Raw genomic sequence first — 26,487 nt, 5'->3', positions numbered from 1 at the left:
GAAACATACTCTAGTACTTTCTTAAGAGGAAGATGCTTTGCTCAATCTCGTCCCCCTCTTCTGTGACCACATGCACTTTAGCCCTCCGGGCTCCCCTGTCCATGGATTCTCCAGGCAAGAATACTGGAGTGGGTTGCCATTTCCTTCTCGGGGGGATCTTCCCGACCCAGGGATCTAACCCGCGTCCCCCGCTCTGCAGGCAGAGTCCTCACCATCTGCGGGAACAGGTAGTTTCATAATGATGTTAAATTTATAAAGTTACTTGCTTGTAGAGAAATGGCTTTATGAGACTGTTTTCCTCTAGAATGAAGGGTTTCCTCCGTCTGACCAAGTCCAAGGTGTCCTTGAGGAAGCTTGAGTTTGCCTCACACGGGTTCACCTTTCTTCTCCATCTCTCCCTCGCAAAGTCACCTTCTGTGTTGCCGGAAAGGGCGCATCCCCCTTGTCTTCTGCCCAGCATGCCCCCGCGGCCAGTCTCCCCACGGGGCCTGACACCTGCTTTTCTGACTCTGTGTCTGTGGCACCAGCTCCCAAGGCTGGAAATGTCCCAGGGGGCTGATCCCAGTGACGGGAAGCAGGGCGCTGGGGGACCCTTCCTCTACCCCGTCCCACCCCCCCGACTTCCTGCCTTGGGCACCCGTGAGACGCCCTCTCCCCGCGGATGGAGCAGGCAGAGCTGGGAAGTGGTGCTGGCCCCCTGTCCGCTCCGCAGGAAGGGAGCTGAGGAGAGTGGTCCCGGGGGGCCTGGGGCCGGGAGGTGGGCCCCGAGGGGGGCGCAGGGCTGCCCTTGTGCACAGGGGCTGGCCTCTGGCTCTTCCCGCAGGAGGCGGGCCAGGCGGCCGGCGTAGCCGTCTGCTGCCCCCTGCCTGGTACAGAAAGGGAGCCAGGGCAGAGAGGCCACATGCAGCCGTGTGCCTGCGGCCGGGCCTCCCCCATCAGGGCCAGGACATTGCAGTGGGAGTGCGTGGGGAGGCACGGGCGGGGAAGGCTGGCCACCATGGAGGGCAGGGCTGCGTGCACGCAGGTGCCAGCATGCGCACGTGTGTGTCCGTGTGGGCCCGGCAAGGCACAGGGCAGTGAGGCAGCCTCCCTGAGGGGCCCGGGGCGGCTCTGCCGTGCTGATCAGTCATGGTGGGGCTGCCGCCGTCCACCGCGGGAGGGGGCTGCAGGCAGGCAGACGGGCGCCCTCCACGGCCACTGCACTTTATTGGGGTCAGACACACACCATCGTCCTCATCCACGGGCTCTCACATCCACGGTTCCCTTCCACACGGGGACCCTGACACACACGTGGGGCACACATTCCCCCGGAAGTGGGTCAGGAGTCACCACAGCAGCCTCACACTCGGGGTGCAGGGTCAGCCGGCCCCACGGCGCCTCCGACTTCGGCCAAGCCAGAGGCACCTCCCTTGAGGACCGAGGCCAGCTCCAGTCCTGATGTGGTCCCGACATGGACGGGGCTCCCACTTCCTGCTTCAGGGCCGGGACACGGTGCAGCCTTCTGGCCCAGGAAGAACGGGGCGGGCAGGGCTTCCAGGGGCAGCAAGGTGGAAGGGTCGGCACTGAAGCCCAGCTCCAGGCCTGGGGGAGACCCTCACGCCTCTGTGCAGAGGGCCTGGGCTTTGGAAGAGGGGCTCAGGGCAGGGCCTCCAGCGTCCGCTCAGGGGCGGCTCCGAGGGTCTTCCCAGCTGGGGTGGGGCGGAGGGCCCCCTGGGCTCCTGCCTGAGCCAGCATCTCATCTCTCCGGCAACAGCATGAAGAAGGCAGCCTTCAGGAAGCGGCCAAAGCTGCAGAGCGCGGCCACCAGCCAGTGAGAGCGCAGGCCTGGGTCGGTGCTGACCACACACTTGAGCACGTCTGTCTGGGAGGGGAGAGGGCACAGTCAGGGCGTGCGGGGCGCAGTCCCGCCCCATCTGAGGCGGCCACGCCACTTGACGGGGTGCCTGCAGTCCAGCTGGACAAAGGCCTGAGGTTGGACGTGAAGAGGCAGGAGTCTGAGCAGCGTGCTCCCCGTGTCCCCTTGCGGACGCCGTGGGGGACGACCCCTTAGAACAGGAGCCCAGTGGACAGCCACTCCTCACGTCCCTGTTTCTCCCTAGTCCTGCCAAGGAGCGCAGCCCCGGAGCCTGACCTCTGGCCGCGCGGGCAGTCAGCGTCCTGGCTGCCCCGGTGCCCAGCCCCGCCGGGCCCGAGGACAGGACAGGCAGGGGACGGAGCTGCCCGTGTCCCACCTGCCATGAGTCGCCCTGGCAGCAGACCCTCCCTGCCCCTGCCGCCCCGCCTCCATCGGGGCCCCAACCCCAGCCCAGGGCTGGCCGCCGCCCCCATGGCCAGTGGGCTGCACACACCTTTGCCACCACCCACTCTACAAAGAAGGCACCGCTCCCAGCAGCCCCCTGGCCAGGCCAGCGCTGGGCAGGTGACGGGGGATCCAGAGACAGAGGTGGGACATGGCTCTGATCCCCCAGTGGGCAGGGCAGCAGGCTTAGCTGGGGGGGGGGGCGGGCACGCCCCGGGTCAGCCTTGAGGCAGGGATGCAGCCCCAGCCACGACCCCCTCCCCTCCAGCCCATCACCTCCCCCCCACCCCGCGGGGGCCCTCACCCATCCACCACGCCTCCGCAGCCAGGTTGCCAGCGTCTTCCGCACAAACTCCCCGAGACAGTCGACAAGGGCGTGCACCAGGGCGGGCTGGGCCTGCCGCACACAGTCCACGGCCAGCCCCGCGGCCACCGAGTACAGAGACACAACCTTGCCCCACGTGATGCCTGCAGGGAGAGAGAGGGACGCTGGCCACCAAAGGCCACCAAGACCCCGCTTAAGGCCAGCCCTCAGCGCCACCTGAAAGGGATGAGCCTCCCAGAGCCATGCACCCACCACCCCAAAGGTGACTGGGGTCAGCACCCAGGGCTAGCCTTGACCACCAGCTCCCAATCGGACAGGGAGCTACGTCACCTGGTTGCCGTGCAAGTCCCGGCCACCATCTGCTCAGGTCAGCTCTGCCAGCCCCATGGGCCATTCCTAGATGTCCTAAGCTTCTGTTCCACACCTGCACACCTGGGCCAGAGCCTGGCGAGGACCCAGCCCACCTCTGCTGGAGAAAAGCAGTTCGGCAAAGAGGGACCTGAGCTGGTCAACGGGGCTCAGGGACCTGGCGCTGGAGGCACTGAACAGCAAGCAGCTTTGAGCTGTACCTGCCCCAGCCTGGTTGTCCCCGGAACAGAGCGGGGCGCTCGCCATGGAAAGAAGCTGAGGCCCAGCAGGAAGGGCCATCCCCAAGCACCAAGCTGCTGAGGGCAGAACTAAGACGGAGCCTCCCTGGGGGAAGGACAGACCCGTGACAACCTGGGGACGAACGCCTGTCAGTCATAAAAAGCTCCTTAACACATAAAGAGATTCTGTACATCAAGGGGAAAAAAAAGATCCGCCGGAGACGGGAATGGCTACCCACTCCAGTATTCTTGTCTGGGAAATTCAAACAGAGGAGGCTGGCAGTGTACACTCCATGGGGTCCCAAAGAGTCAGACATGACGGAGCAGCTAACACTTTCACTTTCAACATTTTCTAAAGAAATAGGAACACAAATTATGAATAGCTGATTCACAACATAAAAAACACTAACAATACAATAGACATAGTCGATAAAGCAGAAGTAGACGTTTTCCTGGAACTCTTTTGCTTTTTCGATGATCCAATAGATGTTGGCAACTTGATCTCTGGTTCCTCTGCCTTTTCTAAATCCAGCTTGAACATCTGGAAGTTCACTGTTCACATACTGTTGAAGCCTGGCTTGGAGAATTTTGAGCATTACTTTGCTAGCCTGTGAGATGAGTGTAATTGTTCAGTAGTTTGAACAGCCTTTGGCATGGCCTTTCTTTGGGATTGGGATGAAAACTGACCTTTTCCAGTCCTGTGGCCACTGAGAAATCTGTATGCAGGTCAAGAAGCAACAGTTAGAACTGGACATGGAACAACAGATTGGTTCCAAATTGGGAAAGGAGTACGTCAAGGCTGAATATTGTCACCCTGCTTATTTAACTTACATGCAGAATATATCATGCAAAATGCTGCGCTGGATGAAGAACAAGATTGCCAGGAGAAATATCAATAACCTCAGCTATGCAGATGAAAGCACCCTTATGGCAGAAAGCAAAGAACTAAAGAGCCTCTTGATGAAAGTGAAAGAGGAAAGTGAAAAAGTTGGCTTAAAACTCAGCTTTCAGAAAACTAAGATCATGGCATCTGGTCCCATCACTTCATGGCAAAGAGATGGGGAAACAGTGGAAACAGTGAAAGACTTTTCTTGGGCTCCAAAATCACTGAAGATGATGACTGCAGCCATGAAATTAAAAGACACTTGCTCCTTGGAAGAAAAGCTATGACCAACCTTGACAGCATATTAAACAGCAGAGACATTACTTTGCCAACTAAGTTCCATCTAGTGAAAACTATAGTTTTTCAAGTAGTCATGTATGGATCTGAAAGGTGGACTATAAAGAAAGCTGACTGCCAAAGAATTGATGCTTTTGAACTGTGGTGTTGGAGAAGACTCTTGAGAGTCCCTTGAAATGCAAGGAGATCCAACCAGTCAATCCTAAAGGAAATCAGTCCTGAATATTCATTGGAGGGACTGATGCTGAAGCTGGAGCTCCAGTTACTTTGGCCACCTAATGGAAAGAGCTGACTCATTGGAAAAGACCCTGATCCTGGGAAAGATTGAAGGTGGGAGGAGAAGGAGATGACAGAGGATGAGATGGTTGGATGGCATCACCGGCTCAAGGGACACGAGTTTTAGCGAACTCATGGCACACGAGCCCCGGACCGAGCGACTGAACTGCACTGAACTGCATGCACTAGGCATGTGAAAAGCGCTGACCCTCACCGACACTCAAAGCAGCGCCAATCAAAACGAGGCGTAGAGGGTCGCCTGCCAGGTTGAAAGTTCAGAGTGGCAATGTGCGGACCCAGGGAACTGTGCAGCCTGGCCCCTGTGATGGGAAGCACAAGTGAGCCAAATGGAACGCTTGCTCACAGGCACCAAGAGGCGGAAATGGCAAGACAGGAAGATACAGGAGTGGAAGAGCGTGAGATGGGCCACCTGCACAACGGAAGGTCATTCGGCCTCCAGGGGCAGGAGCTCTGACGGGGCCAGGGCCACGCCTGCTGAAACAACACGTCCCTGAAGGATGCAGACTCGAGTGTGAGTCCATTCCTGACGCGGCGGGGCCAGCAGGGCCGTGAGACGGGGGGCAGAGCGGTGGGCCCCGGGGCTGGCAGTGACAGCTTAGCGGGCCTGGGCAGCGGTGGCTGCGCAGCCCTGCGGGTGGACCAATGCCACCGAATCGCACACTCTAGATGCTTAACTGGGGCTTCTCGCAGGGTTCAGTGACCCAGACGCCGAGGTCCCAGCGCAGGCCCAGGTGTCGGGGAGCTCGACCACACGCACCCCGTGGTGAGGTCAAACAATGAACAAAAGGGTTAATCAGACACCACATGAATTTCACCTCAATTAAACGAAAATGTAAAAACCCCATGGACCGGGCCGTGTCGCGCCCCAGGCCCACCTGTTGCTTTGACTCCCACCCCCTTCCAAGCAGGTCAACGTCTGAAGCCCCCACGCCGGCCCCCGGCCCCCAGGCCTCACTCCGCCAGCCTTAGCACCGCCCGCAGCGCTGCCCACCCTCAGGGCTCTGCTCACAGGCCCCCTCCAGGGGGCATCCAGGCCGCGGGGGCACCACGTCCTGGGGATGGCGCCATCACGCCGTGCTCCCCGTTCACCAGCTGCTCACGGCACACGAGCCCGGGCAGGCCCCCCCAGACTTGGCACCCCAGGTGGACATGTGGGCTCCACGCCGACCGCCACATTGGACCTGGAGAGAAAAGCTCTGGTCTGGGAGCTGCCAGCAGGCTGGTCTCCCACGTGGGTCTTGGGTATGTCCTATTTTCTCTGAGCTCTTAGCGTTGTTTTTTATGGAGATAGGGTCTCACTACTGGGCTTCCCTGGTGGCTCAGGTGGTAAAGAACCCACCAGCCACATGGGAGACCTGGGTTGGATCCCTGGGTCGGGAAGATCCCCTGGAGGAGGGCATGGCAACTCCCTCCAGCATTCTTGCCTGAAGAACCCCATGGACAGAGGAGCCTGGCGGGCTGCAGTCCATCGGGTCAAAAAGAGGAGGACACAGCCAAGCAAGTAGGCACACAGCAGTCTCAGCACCATCAATTCTTCCTTCTGAAGCGTGAGATCCAAAAATTTCAAAAAGAAGACCCAGATGGGACTTCCCCGGTGGTCCAATGGTCAAGACTGCACTTTCAGCGCAAAAAAAAGAGATCCAGTGTTCTTAGCATGTTGACAATGTTCCACAACCACCACCGCTGCTGAATACCAGGCATTTTTACTCCAAATCCCTGTCCCCATGAGAACAGCGTCCCTGTCACCCCACCTCCTGGCAATCTCTCCTCTACTCGCCTCTGTGGATGACCTGTTCTGGACATTTCACACGAATCAAATCACTCAGTAGGTCCCATTTGGTGTCTGACTCCAGCCAGGGAGCAAAACGTTTTCCAGGTTCCTCATATCATCCTGTGCATCACCACCGCGCTCCTTGTTACGGCGGAGCAAGGCTCCATCGCGTGGACCGACCGCCCACCAGGAGACGAGCCTGGGCGGGGGTCCCTCTGCTGCTGGCGGAGGGTCTGGAGGGTCTGAAGGCTCATGGACACACCCTCATGTGGACATGTGGCTTCCCTTCTCGGGGCGAACCCCAGGGCATGGAGCTGCAGGGTCAGGTGGGGACGCCGTCAGTCACCCCACTGAAGACGCTGACAGGAGGTCCACCGCGGCGGCTCTGCCTCCTGCGTGCTGGGTTCCGACGGCCTGCCTCCACCCCCAAGGGGTGCGAGCTGGAGTCTCGTGGCTGGGCGTGCATTTCCCTGATGACTGACGAAGGTCAGCGACTTCTCACGGACATCTCGGAAGAGACAGCTATTCAGATCCTTTGCGCATGTTTAAACGAGGCTGCCTTTTTAGCACAGATTTCTGAGTGTTTATCTCATGTGTTTTTTGATCTTTCCATGGTAAAATACTTTCTTCTTGTAATGAAAAGTAAAAAAATGAAAATACTTGCCAACTTTGTTTTCCCACGTAAGGGAACCGAGAAGCCCCTCCAGCCAAGACGCAGTGGGAGCGTCACCCCGCCAATGCGTGTGGGGGGCTCGGCAGGATCAGGGTGCCGGCACGTGGGGGGCACCCAAGCCCTACCCTGCAGTCCTCGAGCCGCCCACCCCACCGGCCACAGCCACAGAGCAGAGGGGCTGGCCCAGGAGGGTGACGGGGACGCGGGTCCAGCCCCGGGGTCAGCAGGCCAGGCCCCGCTGCGGGGAGAGGCCGCAGGGGTTCTGGGGTCCAGAGAGGTCGAGAAACTGCCTGCAACACACACAGCTATGAGGGGGCACGTGGGCGTGGGGGCTGACGCGAGGAGGGGGCGGAGCCGGCTGGGGGCGGAGCCGGCTGGGGGCGGAGCCGGCTGGGGGCGGAGCCGGCTGGGGGCGGAGCCAGCTGGGGGCGGAGCCCGGCCCGGGGTGGGTGTGCCGGCAGCCGGGCGGCTTGGGCGGTTTCAGACCGGGCCCCAGGAGCCACTGCCGCCACACGCCCGGCGCTCGGTCTGCAGGACACGCCTCCCTCCCGGCCTCCCGGGCCCTCCTGGAACCCACAGCCTTTCTGGGCTCGCCTCTGGTCGCCGGCCCTGAGTGGTCTGGGCAGGCAGGGCTGGACGCTCCGGCCGGGCCCCCACCCTCCCGCCACCGCCCTGGGCCCTGGCCCGCGCCTGCCCGGCCGCATTCCCAGAAATGACCCTTCCTTTTAAAGCCAGCCCTCGGCTCATAAACCAGCTGCCCGCCCGACAGCTCGGAGACACACACAGGCGGCCACCCACACGCCGGCGTCAGGCCGGGATGGGCCCGGGGGACGGAGGGGAGCCCAGTATGGCGGGCAGCCCTGGGTGCCCGCCGTGCTCCTTCCTGGCTGGCCCCTCCAGCCGCCTTCTCCACCAGGCCAGCCTGGATGCCCCCAAGCCCCACCCGAGGGCACCCTGGTCTCTCCTCACCCTTCGGGGTCCTGCCCGTGGTGCGCTGACCCTATGAGGCTGGCCCATAGCTGGCGGTCCCGTGTCCCGCACCGTCAATGCCGGCCTGCCCGCCAGGGGTCGGGAGGCCCCTCAGAGGGGGACACGGGAAGGCAACACCCTGAGGGTAGGGTCAGCAGACGGGGCCTCTGACGAGCCTGCAGCCCCTCCATCTGGCCCCATCTTCAGTGGGTGAGCGGAGGGTCCCTCTCAGGGCAGGGATGGTAGTCCTGGCGCCTCTGCCCCGAAGCCCTTTGGTGCTAAGCACGCCTCGGCTGAGCAAACGCAAGGAGAGCACCAGGTCACACCACCAGTCAGCTAAGGGCTCGAGGCCTCCCGGCTGCCTGGGGCCCTCCTCTGCAGCAGGTTGTGGCCCCAAAGTCCCAGGGGGAAGGGGGTCCTCCCCACTCTCAACGCTGCCTGGCCACTCACACCTGTCCTCTAGCCAGGATGCAGCCCGGAGCACTCAGCTGTGGGCCCGCATGGACCCCTCCCCGAGGCTGGGACCACCATCCGTGCCTCAGGGGCCCCGGCCAATGCGGCTCCAGGCACCGGGGGACACGCCGGGTTGGCCAAGGAGAAGGTGCTGTCCCGGGTGGGGCTCTGCTCCTGGACACCCAGCAACGCCTGGCACCTGCTCCGTACCAGGACCCGGGACCGCGGTGGCTGCACCGAGCTGGGCACCGGGTCACAGGTGGACCACAGGGAGCCCACGGGCTTCCCAGGAGGGGATGTGGGGATGGGGGGGGGGTGCTGGGGACGAGTCCGGGGGTCTCCCGTGAGCCTGGAGGCAGGTGTGTGGACAGGAGCAGCAGGAGGTGCTCTCAGGTGAGGAAGTGAGGGAAGGAGGTGACAGGGATAGACGTCGCCCACCGCTGGGGCCCAGAGGGAGGCTCTGGGAAACCCACAGGGGCTGTGGGCCAGCCAGGTGACCCAGAGGCACCCTCACTGCAGAGCGCCACTCCTGGGGGGGGGCGGGGCACGGCTGGCAACGTGCCTCTGCCCAGCAGACTCCGGTGCAGCAACCCCGAAACTTTTCAGGTTCCAGGAGCCTGGCAGCGCCCACGCCAGCTGCCAGGGAGTGGGCATCGCACTGCGAGAAGCCCAGGTGAGCAGCAGTGCCAGCTGGCGGCCTGACACATGCCGCCAGCCAGGACTTCCAGCCAGTGCAGCCCCAGAACCCCACGAGGGGCCCACCGCCCTCGGACCCAGGGAGGTTCCCCGACAAGCCCACCTGTGCTGCAGCCCCGGCCCCGACAACCCCCAGGCCCCAGGCCCCGCTGGCACCGAGGGTCCCCGGCCTAGACACGAAGCCTCACCTGCAGAGAAGATCTGGGTCGCCACAGCCAGGAAGGCGTCGGTCACCACGGTCTCCGACTGCAAGGAGAGGTTCAGCTGGCGGGCCACGTTGCGGTAGACGCTGGGCCGGATCAGCTCCAGCTCGTCCGCTGCTCAGGCACAGGGGTGGGTCAGAGGGGTCCCATGGGCCGGGGGCCAGCCCACAGCCGCAGCAGGGGCCCTGACCCCAGCCTGATCCTTGACCCCCGACCTGTCCCATGCCCACCCACTTGACACCACCCCCAGGGTCCCCAGGGACAAGGCTAGGGAGGTGTGGGCAACCCCAGACCTGCCTGAGGGCTGCCCTTCTGACAAGTCAGCCACGCCCCCCCCCCCCCCCCCCCTTCCTGGGGCAGAGCCGGCTGGGCCGGTGCGGCGGGAATCCCGGGCGTGCCTGCTCAGTGACTCACAGCACACACCAAGCTGCCCGGGCGGGCAGCCAGCCCCAACGTGGGCAGGGTGGGGGCAGCGACCCCACACAGGTGGGGAACCCGAGGCTGCCTCGGGGAGGGGCAGCCTCACCAGGCCCAGCATCATTCAGGAAACCAGAGACCCAGCCACTGCCCGGAGGCGCCAGGCCTGGGCTCCTGGTGCCTGGTGGGGATGCCCGTCAGTGGAGGAACGCCCTCGCAGGGACGCACCGGAACCCCTCTCGGCCCACGCACTGGGTGTCCCCCAGCCCGGCCGCCTCTCCAGCCAAAGCAAACAGGGAAATGCTTCCCACCGGAGGTCCCGGTGATAAGGGCAACGCGTCAGCCCTGGAGCCAGCTGCACTCTGTCCAGTTCAGGAAGATCTGAAGCCAGAGCGGGACTGAGGCTGGTGGGGCCACGGGGGCGGTGGCATGGAAACTCCCAGGGCGGGCCTGGCCAGCCGTTCCCACGCACAGACCCGGGGGGCGACCGGGGACTGGCCCCAAGAGACCAGGCGCGGGGGCGCACCCCCCACCTCTTCCTGTTTGCTGCTGCTCTCAGAGCGGGGCATCTGTGTGGGGAGGGGCTGGGGGTGCTGGGGGCAAGGGACGGCTCCAGGCCGTGACAAGAGGCGGTGGGGGCCGGGGGGGGCTCACGTGGAGCAGCTCACAAGGGCCACACATTGGGAGTCCAAGCTACCTCCCTCCGGGGGCCCCTCGGCCGCCTGACAGATGCTGAGCCCAGGGACTGGCCGTGAAAGCAGCTTGGGGAGGGCCCTGAGGCCTGGCCCTGCGGAGGGCCAGCGTGGGGCACTTGGCTGGACTCTGCTCCCCCAGTCCAGGCCGGAAGCATCCCAGGCTCCCTGGATCCGAGGGCACAGTTCGGAAGGGACAGTGATTAGCGGAGCCCACAGCGGGGCTTTCCAGACAAGTTCAAACAACAGGGACCCTGGCCTAAGGCCCTGTTCCAGGCAAGGCCGTGGAGCTGGGGGCCAGCAGGGCCGCAGGGCAGGCCAGGACAAAGGAAGGACTTCCTCCCGGCCACTGCAGGGGCCTCTCAGCAGCCCGAGATACCGAATTCCCCAGGGCCCTCTGGAACGCTCAGCCCAGGCTTGTCCCTACAGCCCAGCTGGAAGAAACGGTTTGGGCCCTGGCCTCAGGGGAGCACAGGCAGTCTGGACCTTCGGCTGAAACCTCAAGCCTCACGTGCTCCCCAAGACCCAGGCGGGCAGCACCCTCCTGCAGCCCTCAGCTGCACACCACGCCAACACTCCTGGGCAGACCAGGTCTGCACAGCCTTGCCCCCAGGGTCCGCAGAACACAAGGGCCAGCCCGAGAAGAGGCGGGCGTCCCCTTCCACGGGGCGCTGCCTCCAACCCAGGGTCCTGGGCCAGTCTCTCAACCCACTCTGCCTGGAGAGCCACCCAGTCAGGGCGCCAGCTGTGCCCCCCACCCCTCAGTGCACACTCCCCACGTGGAAGGTCACACCGGGCGGTGTAGAGCTGGGCAGCCTTAGTCCCCGTGGCGAGATGGGTTGAATGAGTCAGCTGAAAGGGTCCCTCCCTCTCTGCGGTCCTTGGAGAAGATGGAGCCAGTTAAGCCGATGACCCACCCACGCCTACACAGCAAGCCGTGCAGGAGGGGTTCGCAGCGGCCCAGCCTCGCACCATCTCTGCTCTCCTAGGCGCTAATTTTCCGCAGGAGCCAGCGGAGGCCTCCAAACCCAGAGAAAAGAGCAGCCCACGCAGGACTGCAGCCAGTAACTGTGAGGACCTATTTTCCAAAACAAACATCAGGACACGTGGTCCGACAAAGGATTTTTGTGCCCAGCTGAGTACAAGGGTCACTCTGGAAATTTAGCCACGAAAACATCATTCCTCCCGGAGTTTTCTATTCTTTATGGCCAGGATGTGTGCAATCTGGGCTCAGCAGGCAGATGGGAGGTCTGGCGGGTGCACAGGCCAGCTGACTGGGGAGCTAGGAGAGGGGGGTGCTGGAGGGAACCCCCGCCCGCCTTGCGCGATAGATTCCTCAGGGCACCAGGACCAGTCCCCTCCCTGCCCCGGAGCGAAGACAGAGGCCCGGCCACCCGCTGGGCTGCCAGTGCAAGGACAGCTGTACCCGAGGCTCTGCGTGTCCGCCCGACCGGCTGGAAGGGGCAGCCTGGGGATCCCGCCGGCCGGCCGGCGCCCGCACTCACCCAGGCGCAGCAGCACGGCGCACACCTCCGCCAGGCGGCCGCCGGGGACCGGCGCGGCGCGCTCGGGCGCGCTCCAGGAGAGGCCAGCGCGTAGCAGCCGCGCGTGCACGAACTCGCGGCCGAGCGCCTTGGCCTGGGCCACCAGCTCCTTGTCGGTGGGCGAGCGGTCAAAGGCGTCCATGATCTCGGCGGCGAAGACCGAGGAGCGCCGCAGCACCTCCATGGCGGGGACGAGGGCGGGGGACGCCGCACCTGCGGGCAGACGGCGCTCAGACGGGCCCACCCTGTCGCCCCGGCCGGGCTGCGAAGGGGAAGGCCGGCCGCGCGGAGGGCGGGCAGTGGGGCGCGGGGAGGGGGCGCGGCGCGCGCCGGGGCGCACCGGGAGGCCGGGCGGGGCTGGGCTCCGGGGCAGGGCTCCGGCCGGCTGCGGGTGAGCGCTCCGGTTGGTGCTCCAGATCTTTAAAAGCGCGGAGTCACATTCTTTCAGATGCCAAGCTCAACCACAAGGATCCTCGCGGCCGCCGAGGATAGGAGGGACCGCGGCGAAATGGCGATTTGCTCCGGGACCGCCGCACCCGCGCGCGAAGACTAGTGCGCGGGCGACGGAGGCGTGGGCACGGCCCGACCTGCGCCCAGCCGGCGGCCGCCGGGACCCCGGCCCAGCCCCGCGTCCTGGGCCGCCCGCCTCCGCGCCTCGCGATCCTCGGTGCCTGTCCCCGGCCTCGCCGTCCCCATGGCTCCGCCCGCCCGCTCACCTCTCCCGCCGCATGTCTCGGGCGCGGGGCGGGGGGTGGGGGACGACTGCTGGCTTCAGGACCTGCGAGCCGCCGCCCCCGCCGCTCGGGATCCTTCCATTCAAACCGGCGAGGCCGCGCGCCCCGCCCCGGTGCCCGCCCAGTCTACGCCGAGCCGGCTGGAGCGCCGAGTGCGCGGGGCCTCGGGCCCTCCCGGGGCTCTGGCGGCGGCGTCGGGGGCGAGGGGAGCTTGGGTAGCACTGCGCGACTCTCCTCCGGCTAGAGGCGAGGCTTGGGGCTTTGCCTTCTAAGGGAAAGGCAACCCCGGGGCGGAGCCGCGGCCGGAGCTTCCCCGCCGCCTCCCCGCTTAAGGAGGACCGGGCTAGTTCCCAGGGCGCGCTCTGGGCGGGCCTGGGGGCAGGAGCTGTCCCCGCCTGGCCCGGTGAGCAGGACCTAGCGCGGGCCCCAGCCGCGTGGGCTCGCACCCGGCTCCATTAGCTTATTGATTTCTAGAGAGCCTTTATATATTCCGGGAGCTGTGTCCCTGGCCTTGCGCGTGGCTGGGCATCGTACCGACAGACGCACATTTGTGCGCGCTTCGACTGGAGTTCATGCCATTCTCCTCTGCCATCTTTGGTGCTGCTATGTTGAACAGTTTTCTCCATGACATCCGATTTATCACTTTTCTCACCTTCAGTGATTTTTCATTAGGACATTCTCCCCTGTTTTAGAAGCTTAATTGTTTTAGCATTCACATTTATTTCTGTGATGGATTGCAGATTAATTCTTGTGAATATTGTGGTACGGGTCAGAGCTCGTCTTTTCCATATGAATGTCCGGTGGACCATCACTGTTTATTGCAAAGACCATCCTCTTCCCACTGATGTGGAGAACAGTCGGCAGGATAAACCGAGCAACTGTGTGCGTGAGGCTCTGTTCTGGGTGCTTTTCTGTCCCCCTGTCCCATTTCTCTCTCTTGGTATGTGGGTTCTTATTTCCCAGGTCAGGGATCGAACCCACACTGTGGAAGAGTGGCTTTAACCAGTGGGCAGCCAGGGACATCCCTGTTTCTCTATCCGCAAGTCAGCGTCCCACAGTTCAAACAACAAACAGGATGTGCCCACGTGCCTGAATTCACATGTGTACAACACTGCACCCGGTATCTGTGAACGCATGTTCTTTCCATGTGTGCATAGGATGTTAAATGAAATAGATCATGTCCTGGGCCAAGGAGTCTCAACAAATTTCAAAGGATTGAAATTATACACGTGTGTCCTCTCTGAAATAAACCTCAAAAACAGGAAAACTACCAGAAAGCCTCCAAGGACTTGGAATTGAATATCACACTTCTAAATCATCAATGAGCCAAATAATAAATCACAGGAAAAGTTGTAGAATAATTTGAAATGAACAGTAGTGAAAATATGGCACATTAAATGCTGTGGAAGGCAGATAGAGCAGTCCTTTGAGGAAAACTTATAGCTTTAGAAAAAAGTTTGAAAATTAATGCTCTAAGCCGCAACTCAAGAAGCTAGAAAAAGAATAACAAATTAAAGTCCAAAGTGAGAGGAAATAAAAGCAGAAATTGGTGGGAAAACAAAGCAAAACTCAGGGGAAATCAGTCAAGCCAAAAGTTGGTACTTTGAAGAGAATGCAATGGATAAACCCCTGGAAATAATGGATTAAAAAAAGGGACCATAAATTCCAATGTCAGGAATGAAAAAGAGGACATGACCACAGACATAGCAAACATTAAAAAGGCAGGAGGCTCCCCTGGGGATCCGCTGGTCGAAACTCTGCTCACAGTGCAAGCTGCCTCAGCTGCAGCTCGATCGCTGCTCGAGAAGCTATATCCCACATGCTGCAACTCAGAGCCCCATGCCGCAGCTAAGGCCAGGCACAGTCAAAGCAGTCTTCAAAGGTGACGAGAGGACAGTGTGAGCAACTTCATAGAAGCAATTCAAAACGTAAATGAAATGATTCACCAAAACTGACACTAGAAGCAATAGAAAATTCTGGATAGTCCTGTAACACTTAAATAAATTTAATTCACAATTTAAAACTTCCCACAAAGAAACTTCTGGGTTCAGATGGTTTCACTGAGGAATTTCTCTAAACAGTTGAAGAAGTATCACTGACCTTGTGCAAACCTGTATAAATAATAGAAAATGAGGGAGCCTTTCCTGCCTCATTTTGTGAGCCCATCATGACACTGATCCTGATGCTGCTGGAAGGCACTGAGCCTGTCTGCCTTGGCTTCGCCATCTGCAGAACAGAGAAAATGATAACACCTACATTCTGTGGACAGAGCCAGTGAACCCGTGTATGAAGGAACTTGTCATATAGGAACAGCTCAGGAAATCAGCCCTGAGTATTCATTGGAAGGACTGGTGCTGAAGCTGAAGCTCCAATACTTTGGCCGCCTGATGCGAAGAGCTGACTCATTGGAAAAGACCCTGATGCTGGGAAAGACTGAAGGCAGGAGGAGAAGGGGACGACAGAGGATGAGGTGGTTGGATGGCATCACTGACTCAACGGACATGAGTCTGAGTAGACTCCAGGAGATAGTGGAGGACAGGGAGGCCTGGCGTGCTGACGTCCACGGGGCCAAGACTCGGTTGCGACTTATCGACTGGAGAGCAGGGGCTCAGCAGCTGTCAGCTGTTTTTTCAGAAAAAACCCTGAAATGTGAGTGTGCATTTAACACACTCTCTAACACAGAGCCTGGAGCAGGGCAGAGTCTGCCTGTGGCATTTCTGAAGACCCCTAAGATTTGGATGGAGGAGGAAATGGCAACCCACTCCAGTATTCCTGCCTGGAGAATTCCACAGACAGAGGAGCCTGGTGGGCCCCAGTCCATGGGGTCGCAAAGAGTCAGACATGACTGAGTGACTGAGTACATGGTGGGATTACCCGTATTTTATAGATGAAAATACGGAAGCTCAGAGCGGGGAGGGACTCGCCAGGGCGCCAGTGCAGGACTGAGCAGAGCCAGACATGATTCCAGGGCCGATGGACTGGACCTTTGACCCGGAGGAACCAGTGCCTCCCCCAGCATGTGGCCTCGGGCAGTTTCCTGCTCTGCTCTAAGCCTGTTTCCTCTTGCCAGAAATGGGATCCTGAGGAGGGACGCGGGCCCTGACCCGGGAGCCATGGGCACGTCTGTGCAGCACGGCCCCTTCAGGACAGGAGCCACGTGCCCGGGGATGGAGGAGCCCGACCCTGAGCTTGTTCACGGCATCCTCGAACCCTGAGATTCTTAAAGAATCACAGAAGTGGGAGGCGTCAACCCCCCCTGACAGGGTCACCCCCACCCCGCTGCCCGGCAGATCCAGCCCTCACCCCGGGAGGCCGCTGAGAGCCTTACAGGGGACACGCAGGGTTGCGGGATCAGAGTGGGCTGACTCTCAGGGGTCTCCTATCGTGCCTCTGCGGCCCCCACCCACCCCAGGGACTAAGAGGTGGGGCCGCAGTCTGGCTCCCACGCAGCTCCTGGTGTGCTGGGGGTCCCGCTGCGGAACCCCCACCGTCCCCTCCGCAGAGCTGTGTGGGCGCGGAGCGGGCCCTGCTCCTGAGGGTGCTGCCTTGGGGTACCAGTCCCGCTTTCCCGGGGGTCGGAGGGGCTGACAGCGATGGGGCTGCCCCTTGGGGCCGGGGCACAGGCAGCCCCTCCAGGCTTTGGGCTCGAGGGCGGGGTGTGCCTGCGAGCTTCAGCATCATTGGCTCAGAACTGTCTGGGGCCAGCCCCTCCCTGTCTGTTTTCTGCCCGAAGCTCATTCTTCACGGGAAATCAGAGCCCAGGCCAGAGAGAGGGTTTTGTATAAACTTGGAGGAGAGTGAGATAAACAGCCTGGAGCCTGCAGCATACAGGGCAGAATGGCCAAGGGAGGGGTCCACGTGCCCGGCTTTCCAGTGCACCCCGCCGTGTGCAGGGGAGGCTGGCAGGGTGGGCTCCAGGGCGGTGTGGCCTCCTGCCCCGGGCCCCTTGGACCAGCCAGGCCGTGCCTGCCCGCTTCGGCAGCACCCTGGGGTAGTTGTAAGGTGTAGCAGTAAGGTGAAGTCGTATGTCTGCAGTGTGGACGGGTGCTGTGTTCTGTGATGCGCTTGCAGACCCCCAGCAGCCGGTGGGGCCCAGCATCTTCCCTTCCGTCATCCTTCTGAGCTCCCGGTAGGGGTTTTTCTCGGTTTCTCCAGCCTGGCCTCTTTCTCTTATTGGCTGGGCCCTATTCTTTATTTTCTGGGTGTTAATCTCTTGCCTGCAAATGTCCCCCACCCCCATCCCGCCTCCAGGACTCCTAAACCAGCCACCCAGGCTTTGTTCCTGGCCTTCTGCTGTGCTTTTTAAAAATCCATTTTTGTGGCTGTTAAAAAGAGGCTTGTTTCTTTTTCTGCCCCAAATCAGGCTGGCAGTTGGTCTTGCGTTTCCTGCTGGAGACGCCTGTGCTTTTCCAGGACTTAACCCCCCCGAGCTGACCTACCCCGGCTTCAGGCCGTCACCCTTCCTATACCTTTATTGTGTGAATTGATATCTGGCACAGGAATTTCAACTCCAGGCATTTTTGTGTGCATTTCTTGTGTCCATAATCGAAAGAATCCAGTGGCTGGGGAGGGTTTTTCCACGACCAGCAGGCGTCTGGAGACCACGTCCCAGGCAAGCACTCTGCAAACCACGGCTCCTCCAGGCGCCTCCTCTGACTCCGCTTCCACTGTGTCATTCTTCAGCGGGGCGCCTACGGGGCGGGGTGCGGGGTGCGGAAGGAACTAGCTCCCCCAGCCACACTCCTACCTCCTGGCCCCTCGCTCTCTTTCTCAAGAATCTTTTATTGAGGGAGTTCCCTGGTGGACCAGTGGCTGAGACTCCATGCTCCCGGCGCAGGGGCGCTGGGTTCAGTCCCTGGGAACTGGCTCCTCCAGGCCACAGCTAAGACCCGGTGCAGCCAAGCAGATAAAGAGCAGTTTCACATGTACTGGCCTCAAGCTGCTTCACCACGTGCTCCTCTGTGCTCCCTTCCGTGACGGTTTAGCACAGCGCACTGCAGCGCTCCCTGTTCTTTGGGGACCGAGCTTCTCCCTTCAGTAGTTTGCACCTGCTGATCCCAGACTCCCACTCCACCGTCCCCATGCCCTGGGCAACAGCAGCTTGTTCCCTGTGCCTGTGAGTGTTTCTGCTTCGGGGAGATCTTTGGTGTCGTATTTCAGAGTCCTCATATATGTGATAGCGTAAGCTGTTTGTCTTTCTTTGACTTACTTCACTTAGTTTGCGGCTACAAATGGCATTGTTCTTACTCTTTTTGAACGGATTAGTAATATTCCAGTTTATATATATATACACACATACAGAATACAAACTGCACCTTATTCATCCATGCATCTGTCGATGGACGTTTAAGTTGCATCTTGTCTTGGCTATTATACATACTGCTGCTGTGAACGCTGGGAGGCATGCTTCCTTTTGAATTTTAGTTTTGTCCGGATATATGCCAGGCTTTGCTGGTGGTTCAGTGTAAAGACTCTGCCTACAGTGCAGGAGACCTGGGGTCGATCCCTGGGTCAGGAAGATCCTCTGAAGAAGAGAATGGCAACCCAGTCCAGTACTCTTGCCTGGAGGAGTCCGTGAACAGAGGAGCCTGGCGGGCGGCAATCCCTGGGGTCACAAGGAGTCGGACACGATGCAGTGACTGACAGGCAACAGCGGCAGAGCACGGGCGGGAGTGGAGCTGCTGGGTCGGCTGGAAGCGCTCGCTCTCGTTTCTTTCAGGGACTGTGCGCCGCAGTGGACGCGCCCGTTTATCTTCCCACCGACAGTGCCTCCCTTTCCTCCACACCCTCTCCAGCTTTTACTGCTGATGGACTTTTTAATAATGGCCGTTCTGACCGGTGTGGGGGCAGGGGTAGCTCACTGCGGTTTTGATTTGCATTTCTTTAATCATCACCAATGTTGAGCGTCTTTTCACTGGCACCCGACTGGCCACCTGGATCCCTTCTTTGGAGAATTCTGATTGGGTCTTCTGCCCATTGTTCAGTTGGGCTGTTTGTTTTTCTGTCACTGAGTCCCATGCGCTATTTGCATGTTTTGGAGATTAAGCCTTCGCTGGTCACATCATTTGCAGTCATTTTCTCCCAGTCTGTAGGCTGGCCTCCTCTTCTGCGCATGGTTTCCTTTTCTTGTGCAGAAGCTTGTGAGGTTGGTCACTTTCCCTTGTTTGTTTCCCGCTTGTTTACTTTCGCTTCTGTCTCTGTTGCCTCGGGCGGCTCAGCTCAGACAGATTTCAGCATTTGGTGTATTTATGTCAGAGCATGTCTTGCCTGTGGTTTCCTCTAGAGTTACATGGTGTCTTGTCTTATATTTAAGGGACTTCCCTGGTGGCTCAGACGGAAAGCGTTTGTCTACAATGTGGGAGGCCTGGGTTCAATCCCTGGGTCGGGAAGTTCCCTGGAGAAGGAAATGGCAACCCACTCCAGTACTCTTGCCTGGAAAATCCCATGGACGGAGGAGGCTGGTGTCCATGGGGTCGCAAAGAGCTGGACACGACAGCGACTCCACTTTCTTTCTTCCCTCTAGAGTTTTATGGTGTCTTGTCTTTTATTTAAGCCTCTAACTCATTTTGAGTTTATTTTTGTGTATGGCGGGAGGGAATACTCGTTTACATGCAGCTGTCCAGCTTCCCCAGCACCACCTGCTGAGGAGAAGATCTTTTTCCTCTTGCATATTCTTGCCTGCTTGAGAAGGACTAGTTGTCTGTAGGTGTGCGGCTTTATTTCTTGCTGGCCTCTCTTTCCTTTTAAAATTTCCAGCTTCTTCTTTCCCATAGGCTGCTGGAGGGTTCTGCTCTGTGCAATAGATGTGGAGTCATGCTCACAGCTCTAATTTTCTCGGGGCCTTCCACGCACCCCACAGTCCCCCCAGGCGCGTCCGAGCACCCAGGCTTCCCAGGACTCAGGTGACGACACCCAGCGTCCGTGGGCCCTCATCCCACGGCCCCTCACTTCCTCGGGACACCCTCAGGACCACAGTGTTGTGGGCTGCTGTTACCCCGTCATGCTTTTTCCCCTAAGATTTATTTTTGTGTGAATTTCTTGGCTGTGGTGGGTCTTCACTGATGCACAGGCTTTCCCTCTGTGGGGAGGGGAGGGCTGCTCTTCCTTGTCCTGAGGAGGCTTCTCGTTGCAGTGGCCTCTCCAGCGGAGCACCGGGCTTCCAGGCCTAGAGCACAGGCGTGTGGGGTCCTCCGGGAGCAGGGGTCACACTGGTGACCCTGACTCGCAAGGCAAATGCTCAACCACTGGACCACCAGGGAAGCCCCTTACCCTGTCCGATGAAAGACAGGGCAACATGGAGCAAGCACGTGCAATGGTGCCCTTTAATCATCCAAACTGAAGGTGTCCCCTGGACTGCAAGGGGGCCCAACCAGTCCATCCTAAAGATCAGCCCTGAATATTCATCAGAAGGACTGATCCTGAAGCTGAAACTCCAATACTTTGGCCACCTGATTGGAAAAGACCCTCATGCTGGGAAAGATTGAAGGCGGGAGGAGAAGGGGACGACAGGATGAGATGGTTTGATGGCATCACCAACTCAATGGACATGAATTTGAGCAAGCTCCGGGAGTTGGTGATGGACAGGGAGGCCTGGCGTGCTGCAGTCCATGGGGCCGCAAAGAGTCGGACACGACCGAGCTGAACTGAGCTGAAGGTGACAGCCCCCACAGTGGGCGAGGATGGAGTCTCCCCCCGCCCCCCACGTCCCCTGTCCTCCCAGAGTGACCCCCATTAGCCTTGGCTGCAGCTGTGTCTGTGCTGTTTGCTGCTGAGCGGATTAGACGCGCTCCCTGCCCGGGGGTATAGTCGCCGCCTCCCCCCTGCATCCATGTGCCAGGCACATCACGGCCCTGCAGAAACGTGTCAGCCGCTTTTCCAGACAGTCGGGCAGCGTCACCTCCCGCGGTCCCCTGGCCTCTGACGCCTCCTCCTACTCCTCGATTGCTGCCTCAGCAGAGGACGCTGGGCTCCGTCTGGGGGACTCCGGGGACTGTGGATCCAGGGGCTTGCCCGCGGCCGGTGCCCCAGGCCTCCTGCTTGGTCCCCGCTTCTCCAGCTGTTCCGTGTGATCTGGTCCCTCCCTCTGGGGGCAGGGGTGGCCCCCTTGGCCGTCCTTCCGTGAGAACAAGAGGGTGCAGCAGACCCCCGTGGGGTCTGAGCAGAGCCCGGGGACTGGCGGCCTCTTCCTGGGGGTCCCTGACAGGGGGTCCTCTTCCTGGGCTGCTCGAAAGCTTGTGGCTAGACTGGAATCCGGAGTGCCGTCCGCTGGCTTCACATTCCAGGTGTGCCCGCCAGCCTGACTTTTGTGCCCTCCCCCTCATGCCCACCGCCGCCCTGCCCTGCCCTTCAGCCCTTCCTCAGCTTCACAGAGCCGACCCTGCTGGCCGAGAACAGCAGACACCTGTTCTCCCCCAGGTCTGGAGACTGGACGTCTGAACACCCAGGCAAGGCAGGACCGTGCCCTATGGGTGGTGGGGCAGGGGTGTGCTGTGCCCGCTGCCACGGCCTGGCACCGAATCACTGCTCTGTCTGCCCTGCCCATCCCGTGGCTCCTCAGCGCCCTCCTCACCAGCATGCTGATCACTGTATGTAGGACATCAGGGCAACCCTATCCTAACTCGGTCACATCCGCTGTCTCCACTTCCGAATGAAGTCAGGCCCACTGGTGTTGGGGCTAGGGCTGCAGCTTCCTTGTCGGGGGTACACCTCCAATCCATAGCACCCACCGGGCACGGCCCCGAGCAGGTGGGATTGAATGAGGGTCTTGAATGGGAGAGCATCCTGATGGTCAGGTGGGCCCAGGACCGTCAGGAGGCTCCTGTGACAGGGAGGAGGGGTCGGCTCAGAGGGCGGGAGGATGTATGACAGAGACCCCCCCCGGCACAGGCAGCGGGGAGGGGGGGCGGGGGGGGTGCGGGGAGGTTGCAAACCAGGGGACGCTGGCACGTCTAGAGGCTGGAAGAGCCAGTGAGCAGACTCTCCCCGGAGTCTCCAGGAAAACTGACCCTGCTGGCAGTTTTAAAGCCCCTCGTCCCCCGCCGCGGATGACTGTCTGATAAGGCTGGCTTGTCTTGGTCTGGAGCTCAATTTGTGGTGGTTTGCGGCCCCAGGACGTGCAGGAAACATGGCACTGTGGCTTCATCTTGGTGTTTAGACCCTGCCTTCCTCAGCCTGCTGGGGGAGGGGGCTTAGAGCTCTGCACTGCCGGCCTCTGACCCCAGGAGCTTAGTCATAAAACTCACACTGGTTCATTTGATACATTCTGGAAAATATAGAAAACATGTTAAAATTTTGCACTGAAGACTCATGCTCTGGCTCAAGGGCAGCCACCGAGGGGGAGGGGAGAGGCCTGGGGGGAGGAGAGAGGGCCTGGGAGGAAGGGAGAGGCCTGGAGGGAGGGGAGGGGCCTGGGAGAAGGGGAGAGGCCTAGGGGGAGGGGAGAGCCCTGCGGGGAGGGGAGGGGGGAGAGGGGAGGGGTTCTGTCTGTTTCCCCTGCGGGCACTCAGCCTAAGCCTCACTGCACCATCCCAGCAGCAGCTTGGCGTCTGTACCACGTTCCCCTGGACGGGCCTTTTACTCCCTCAGTCATGTCACTGGGTTTTGAAGTTCACATTTTTTCACGGTTGAGCTAGATCGCGCGTCTCTGGTCACTTTCTTGGCCTTGATGCCCAGCATCCCTGCGCCAGCAGGAAGGGGCAATTTGAAAGCTCCGCCTCTGGGCCGTGCTGTGGGACCCCCTGGGAGGTCTGTACCAGGATCTGAGCCCAAACAGGGCCAGCAGGTGGGGCTCTGTCCAGCGAGCACGGGACAGCGGGCCCTTGGGCTGGAGCCCGACCATCTTTCTCCAGAGAGACGGTGCTGGCAGCGTTCAGGAGGCAGAGGCTGGTGCCAATCAGGAAGCACCGGCTCCACCAAACTGGGTTTGACCATCTCCAAACATCCTTCAATACTTTGGCCACCTGATGCAAAGAGCCGACTCACTGGAAAAGACCCTGATGCTGGGAAAGATTGAGGGCAGGAGAAGGGGGTGACAGAGGATGAGATGGTTGGATGGTGTCACTGCCTTAATAGACATGAATCTGAGCAAACTCTAAGAAATGGTGAAGGACAGGGAAGCCTTGCGTGCTGCAGTCCGTGGGGCCACAGAGAGTTAGACACGACTTAGCAACTGAACAGCAACGTTCTTCAGCGTTGGAAGGTGAAGCTGGCCGCCTGAGGCTGGAGAAGGCGGCCCAGGCCCCGGGGACGCCTGTGGGAGTGGCCGGAGGTGCCGCTTGCCTCTTGGCCATCCTGGGCGCTTGTCCTGACAGGTCTGCAGACCGCCTGCCCGGGGCAGGATTCCCTGGGGTGCAGACTCAGGAAACACCGCGTGCCCCCAAGGCTCCAGACGCAGCGCCTACGTGGGCAGAGAGGAGCGCGGCTCAGGTCAGTCCTGGTCTCCAGGAGGCCAGGTTGTCCCCTGCACCCCACCCTTCATCCAACTTGTTCTGGGTGTTCACCCAGGGCCACCCTGGGCCCTGCAGGCTGGGTGCTGAGCTCCCACACATACTGGCTGACCTTTGGCCAGAGTGGACACTCCTGGTTGAACGGCTCCTAGGAGAGGCCAGCTGAGGCCGGTGGGAAGGAAGACCTGCCCTCGGGACCCCGCCCATCCCCGATCTCAGAGTGAGGACTCCAGGCTGCTTCGAGGCTGGGCCCAGGTCGAGCTCCAGAGAGAGAAACAGGCAGGCAGCCCTCAGGGGCGTCCCAAGGGTCAGGTCTCAACTCTGCCCACCTGCCCAGGGGCTGGCTAGGGTGAGGAGGGGCTCTGGGAGGTGGGCAGGGGGCAGCTGGTGACCTCTGCACCTTCTCAGGGAGGGTTAGAGGTGGGAGGAGGTGGGGCGCCTGCAGAGTGGGAGAGGGCCCAGGGATGGGCAGGCGGAGGGCAGGCCCTGGGGCAGGGCTCTGCCAGGGGCACGGGCTGCCTCCCTCCCTTTCAGTTTCCACACATGGGAGGATCCAGTGAAGAGGGGCCCTGACCACCCCCACCCCCGGCTCCAGGGGCAGCAGGGCACGCTGGGGGCCCCCCCTGCCGCTGCCCACCTCCTTGTGGAGCTGGAGACCAGGGCACCCCCCTCCCCCGACTCTGACCTTGACCCTGCAGCCAGCCTCACACCCGCTCCACTGAGGCCATAAACTGTGTATGATTTTCCTCTCGTCTGTGATAAACAAATTAACCACAGGTGTGGACCTGCCCGCCAGGCGCCAGCAGGGTGAATGGGTTGGGGGTAGCCCGCATGTGAAGCCTACCCCCGTGGGGCCAGGTGCAGCCAGGGGCCACCAGCCCGCAACCCACACGGCACAGAAAGCAGGGTCCTTGGGCAGCCCCGGCAGCAGGGGCAGGCACTGAGGGCCGGACAACCACGGGGCCCTCTTCCTCCTCTCGGGACAATCCCTTTTCCCGACAAAAGTTCTTTTTCTTCCGTTTTTTCCCCCTTCCTGAGGTCTGGAGGCCCTCTTTATGCACAAATATGCTATTTTGAAGCACTCTGCATTGTTCTGAGATTTCAAAGTCACGGCCAGCAGCCAAAGACAACATACTTTTCTGATTCACTGTAACAGTGAATCCTGGTCAGTAAGTATGCTTGGAAAATGAGGAAAGTGCAGAGAAAGAAAGGTTTCGGTCTGTGCTGCTGTTAGCGACCAGGTCTGATTTTGGCCTGCCCTCACGTCCAAGCAGCACACACACTTGCCAATGGCTCTGAAACCTTGCTTTGCCCTCAGGGCGCCAGCACCGCTGGCACCCCTTTAGTGCCTGGAGGCTGTGGGCTTCCGGTCCCATAACCAGAGGCTCCTGCCTCACCCACGAGGCGAGCCTTCCTGGGAGAGCCCTGCCTCTGCAGGCAGTGCCCCCCAGCTCTGAGAGTTGGCGCACCATATCACCCTTGGCAAGGCCAGGTCTGCCCGGGCTCTAGATTTGAGCCTGCTGCAGGGACTGGGCACTTGGCTCCAAAGAGAGCTTTCCAGTCCCGGGGACCCACCAGGGCGTGTGTGGCTGGGAGGCCTCTTCTCTCTGCCGGGGGCCCGCTCACCGTCCCTGCTGGAGTGAGGGGAAGCTCAGGCTCAGCATGGGTGTGTGTGGGCAGCAGGGTCGGAGTCTGTAGGTGGGCAGCGACCCCAGGGGCCCACGGTGCCTGCAGGCCTGCGTGCTGGCCGGCCGGGGTCCCAGTAGTCCTCTGCCCTGCGGTGCCTGCTGCCTGGTTCCACCCGTCGCCCGCCCAGGGGCTGCTCTGCTCGGTGTCACTGCAGGATGGATGGCCCTGCAGACCCCGTGGCGCCAGCCGTCGGCGTCCCCGCTCCCCACACATGCTGTCCTCTGCTCCCGCAGCACCCCCTCCTGTATCCCTGCATCCAGGGGGTGGTGCCGGGGGGACCCCGGGCATGGCCCAGCCCTCTGCACCCCCTTCCACGGCTGTGCGCGTCCTTGGAGGAGGCCAGAGGGGCGGGTTCAGCCCTGGGAGAGCAGGCCAGGCCGGCTCCGCCGCTGCCCGCCCAGCATGGCCTCTGCACCCTCTCTGCCCCCTCTCCACAGGGCCCACCTCCAGACTCAGCCCTAGGCCTGGCGGTTTCCCTCAGGGACCCGCTCCTGGGGCTGGGAGGCCCCGCTGGGCAGCTGTCCCCGCTCAGGATGCATTGCTCCGACACCCCGAGGTGAGCCGGCAGATCCCGGTGTGTCTGGAAGAGGCCGCCCTGTGGAGCAGAGGCGGGGCACCGACCGCACCCCGAGACCCCAGACCCGGGCTCCCTGCAGAATTCTGGCGCCAGCACCAGGCTCGCCTGGCCACTGGAGCCCCGCAGGCCGCGGGAACCCGGAGAGCCCGGGAAGGGGCGGCAGGAACGGGCAGCGCAGGGCCTCCCGGGCACCGCCAGGCTGGGCCTCGCCAAGGGCAGCACGAGGTCTGGTGGCAGAGGCGCCCCCGAGGCGGCCAGCGCTGGCGTCTGCCCCGGGACCCCGATGAGAGCAGCCTTGCGCGGAGGCCCGGGCCCCGTCCCAGCCTTCCGTGGCGTTCAGGAAGGTGCACCAGCATTTTCCCACGCACGTGTTCAGAGCCTGCCAACCTCCAGATGCACAAGCTGGGTCTAGAAAAGGCAGAGGCGCCAGAGATTAAGTTGCCAACATGCATTAAGTAGAAGCAAGAGAGCTCCAGAAAAATACCTACTTCTGCTTCATTGACTACGCTATAGCCTGTGACCGTGTGGATCACAACAAACTGGAACATTCTTCAAGAGATGGGAATACCAGACCACCTGACCTGCCTCCTGAGAACTCTGTATGCAGGTCAAGAAGCAACAGTTAGAGCCGAACATGGAACAGCGGACTGGTTCAAAGTTGGAAAAGGAGTACTTCAAGATTGTATTTTGTCGCCCTGCTTATCTAACTTATATGCAGAGTGCGTCACGTGAGATGCTGGGCGGGATGAAGCACAAGCTGGAATCAAGATTGCTGGGAGAAATACCAACAAAGTTAGATATGCAGTTGACACCACCTTAATGACAGAAAGTGAAGAGGAACTAAAGAGCCTCTTGATGAGGGTGAAAGAGGAGAGTGGTGAAAGACGGTCGGGCTCCAGCCCAAGGGCCCGCTGTCCCGTGCCCGCTGACTTAAAA

General features: G+C 60.8%; 1 protein-coding gene across 2 annotated transcripts; it reads right to left on the bottom strand.

The window, feature by feature from the left end:
- Positions 1–1,189: 1,189 nt before the first annotated feature.
- On the bottom strand, positions 1,190–13,011 carry BOK (BCL2 family apoptosis regulator BOK). Of its 2 annotated transcripts, none has more exons than XM_052637715.1 (5): positions 12,823–13,011; positions 12,068–12,319; positions 9,439–9,567; positions 2,604–2,767; positions 1,190–1,861 (listed from the first exon to the last, which is right to left on the bottom strand). In XM_052637715.1, exons 2-5 carry the CDS (start codon positions 12,288–12,290, stop codon positions 1,736–1,738), a joined length of 642 nt encoding a protein of 213 aa, XP_052493675.1. In that variant the 5' UTR covers positions 12,291–12,319; positions 12,823–13,011; the 3' UTR covers positions 1,190–1,735. The 2 variants fall into 2 exon arrangements, with proteins under 2 accessions (XP_052493675.1, XP_052493678.1); XM_052637718.1 differs by having other exon boundaries at positions 1,190–1,857.
- Positions 13,012–26,487: the final 13,476 nt, after the last annotated feature.

The sequence above is a fragment of the Budorcas taxicolor genome, chromosome 3, assembly GCF_023091745.1.
Source record: "Budorcas taxicolor isolate Tak-1 chromosome 3, Takin1.1, whole genome shotgun sequence".
NCBI classification, from domain to species: Eukaryota; Metazoa; Chordata; class Mammalia; order Artiodactyla; family Bovidae; genus Budorcas; species Budorcas taxicolor.
This window is presented reverse-complemented; position numbering and strand designations above follow the sequence as displayed.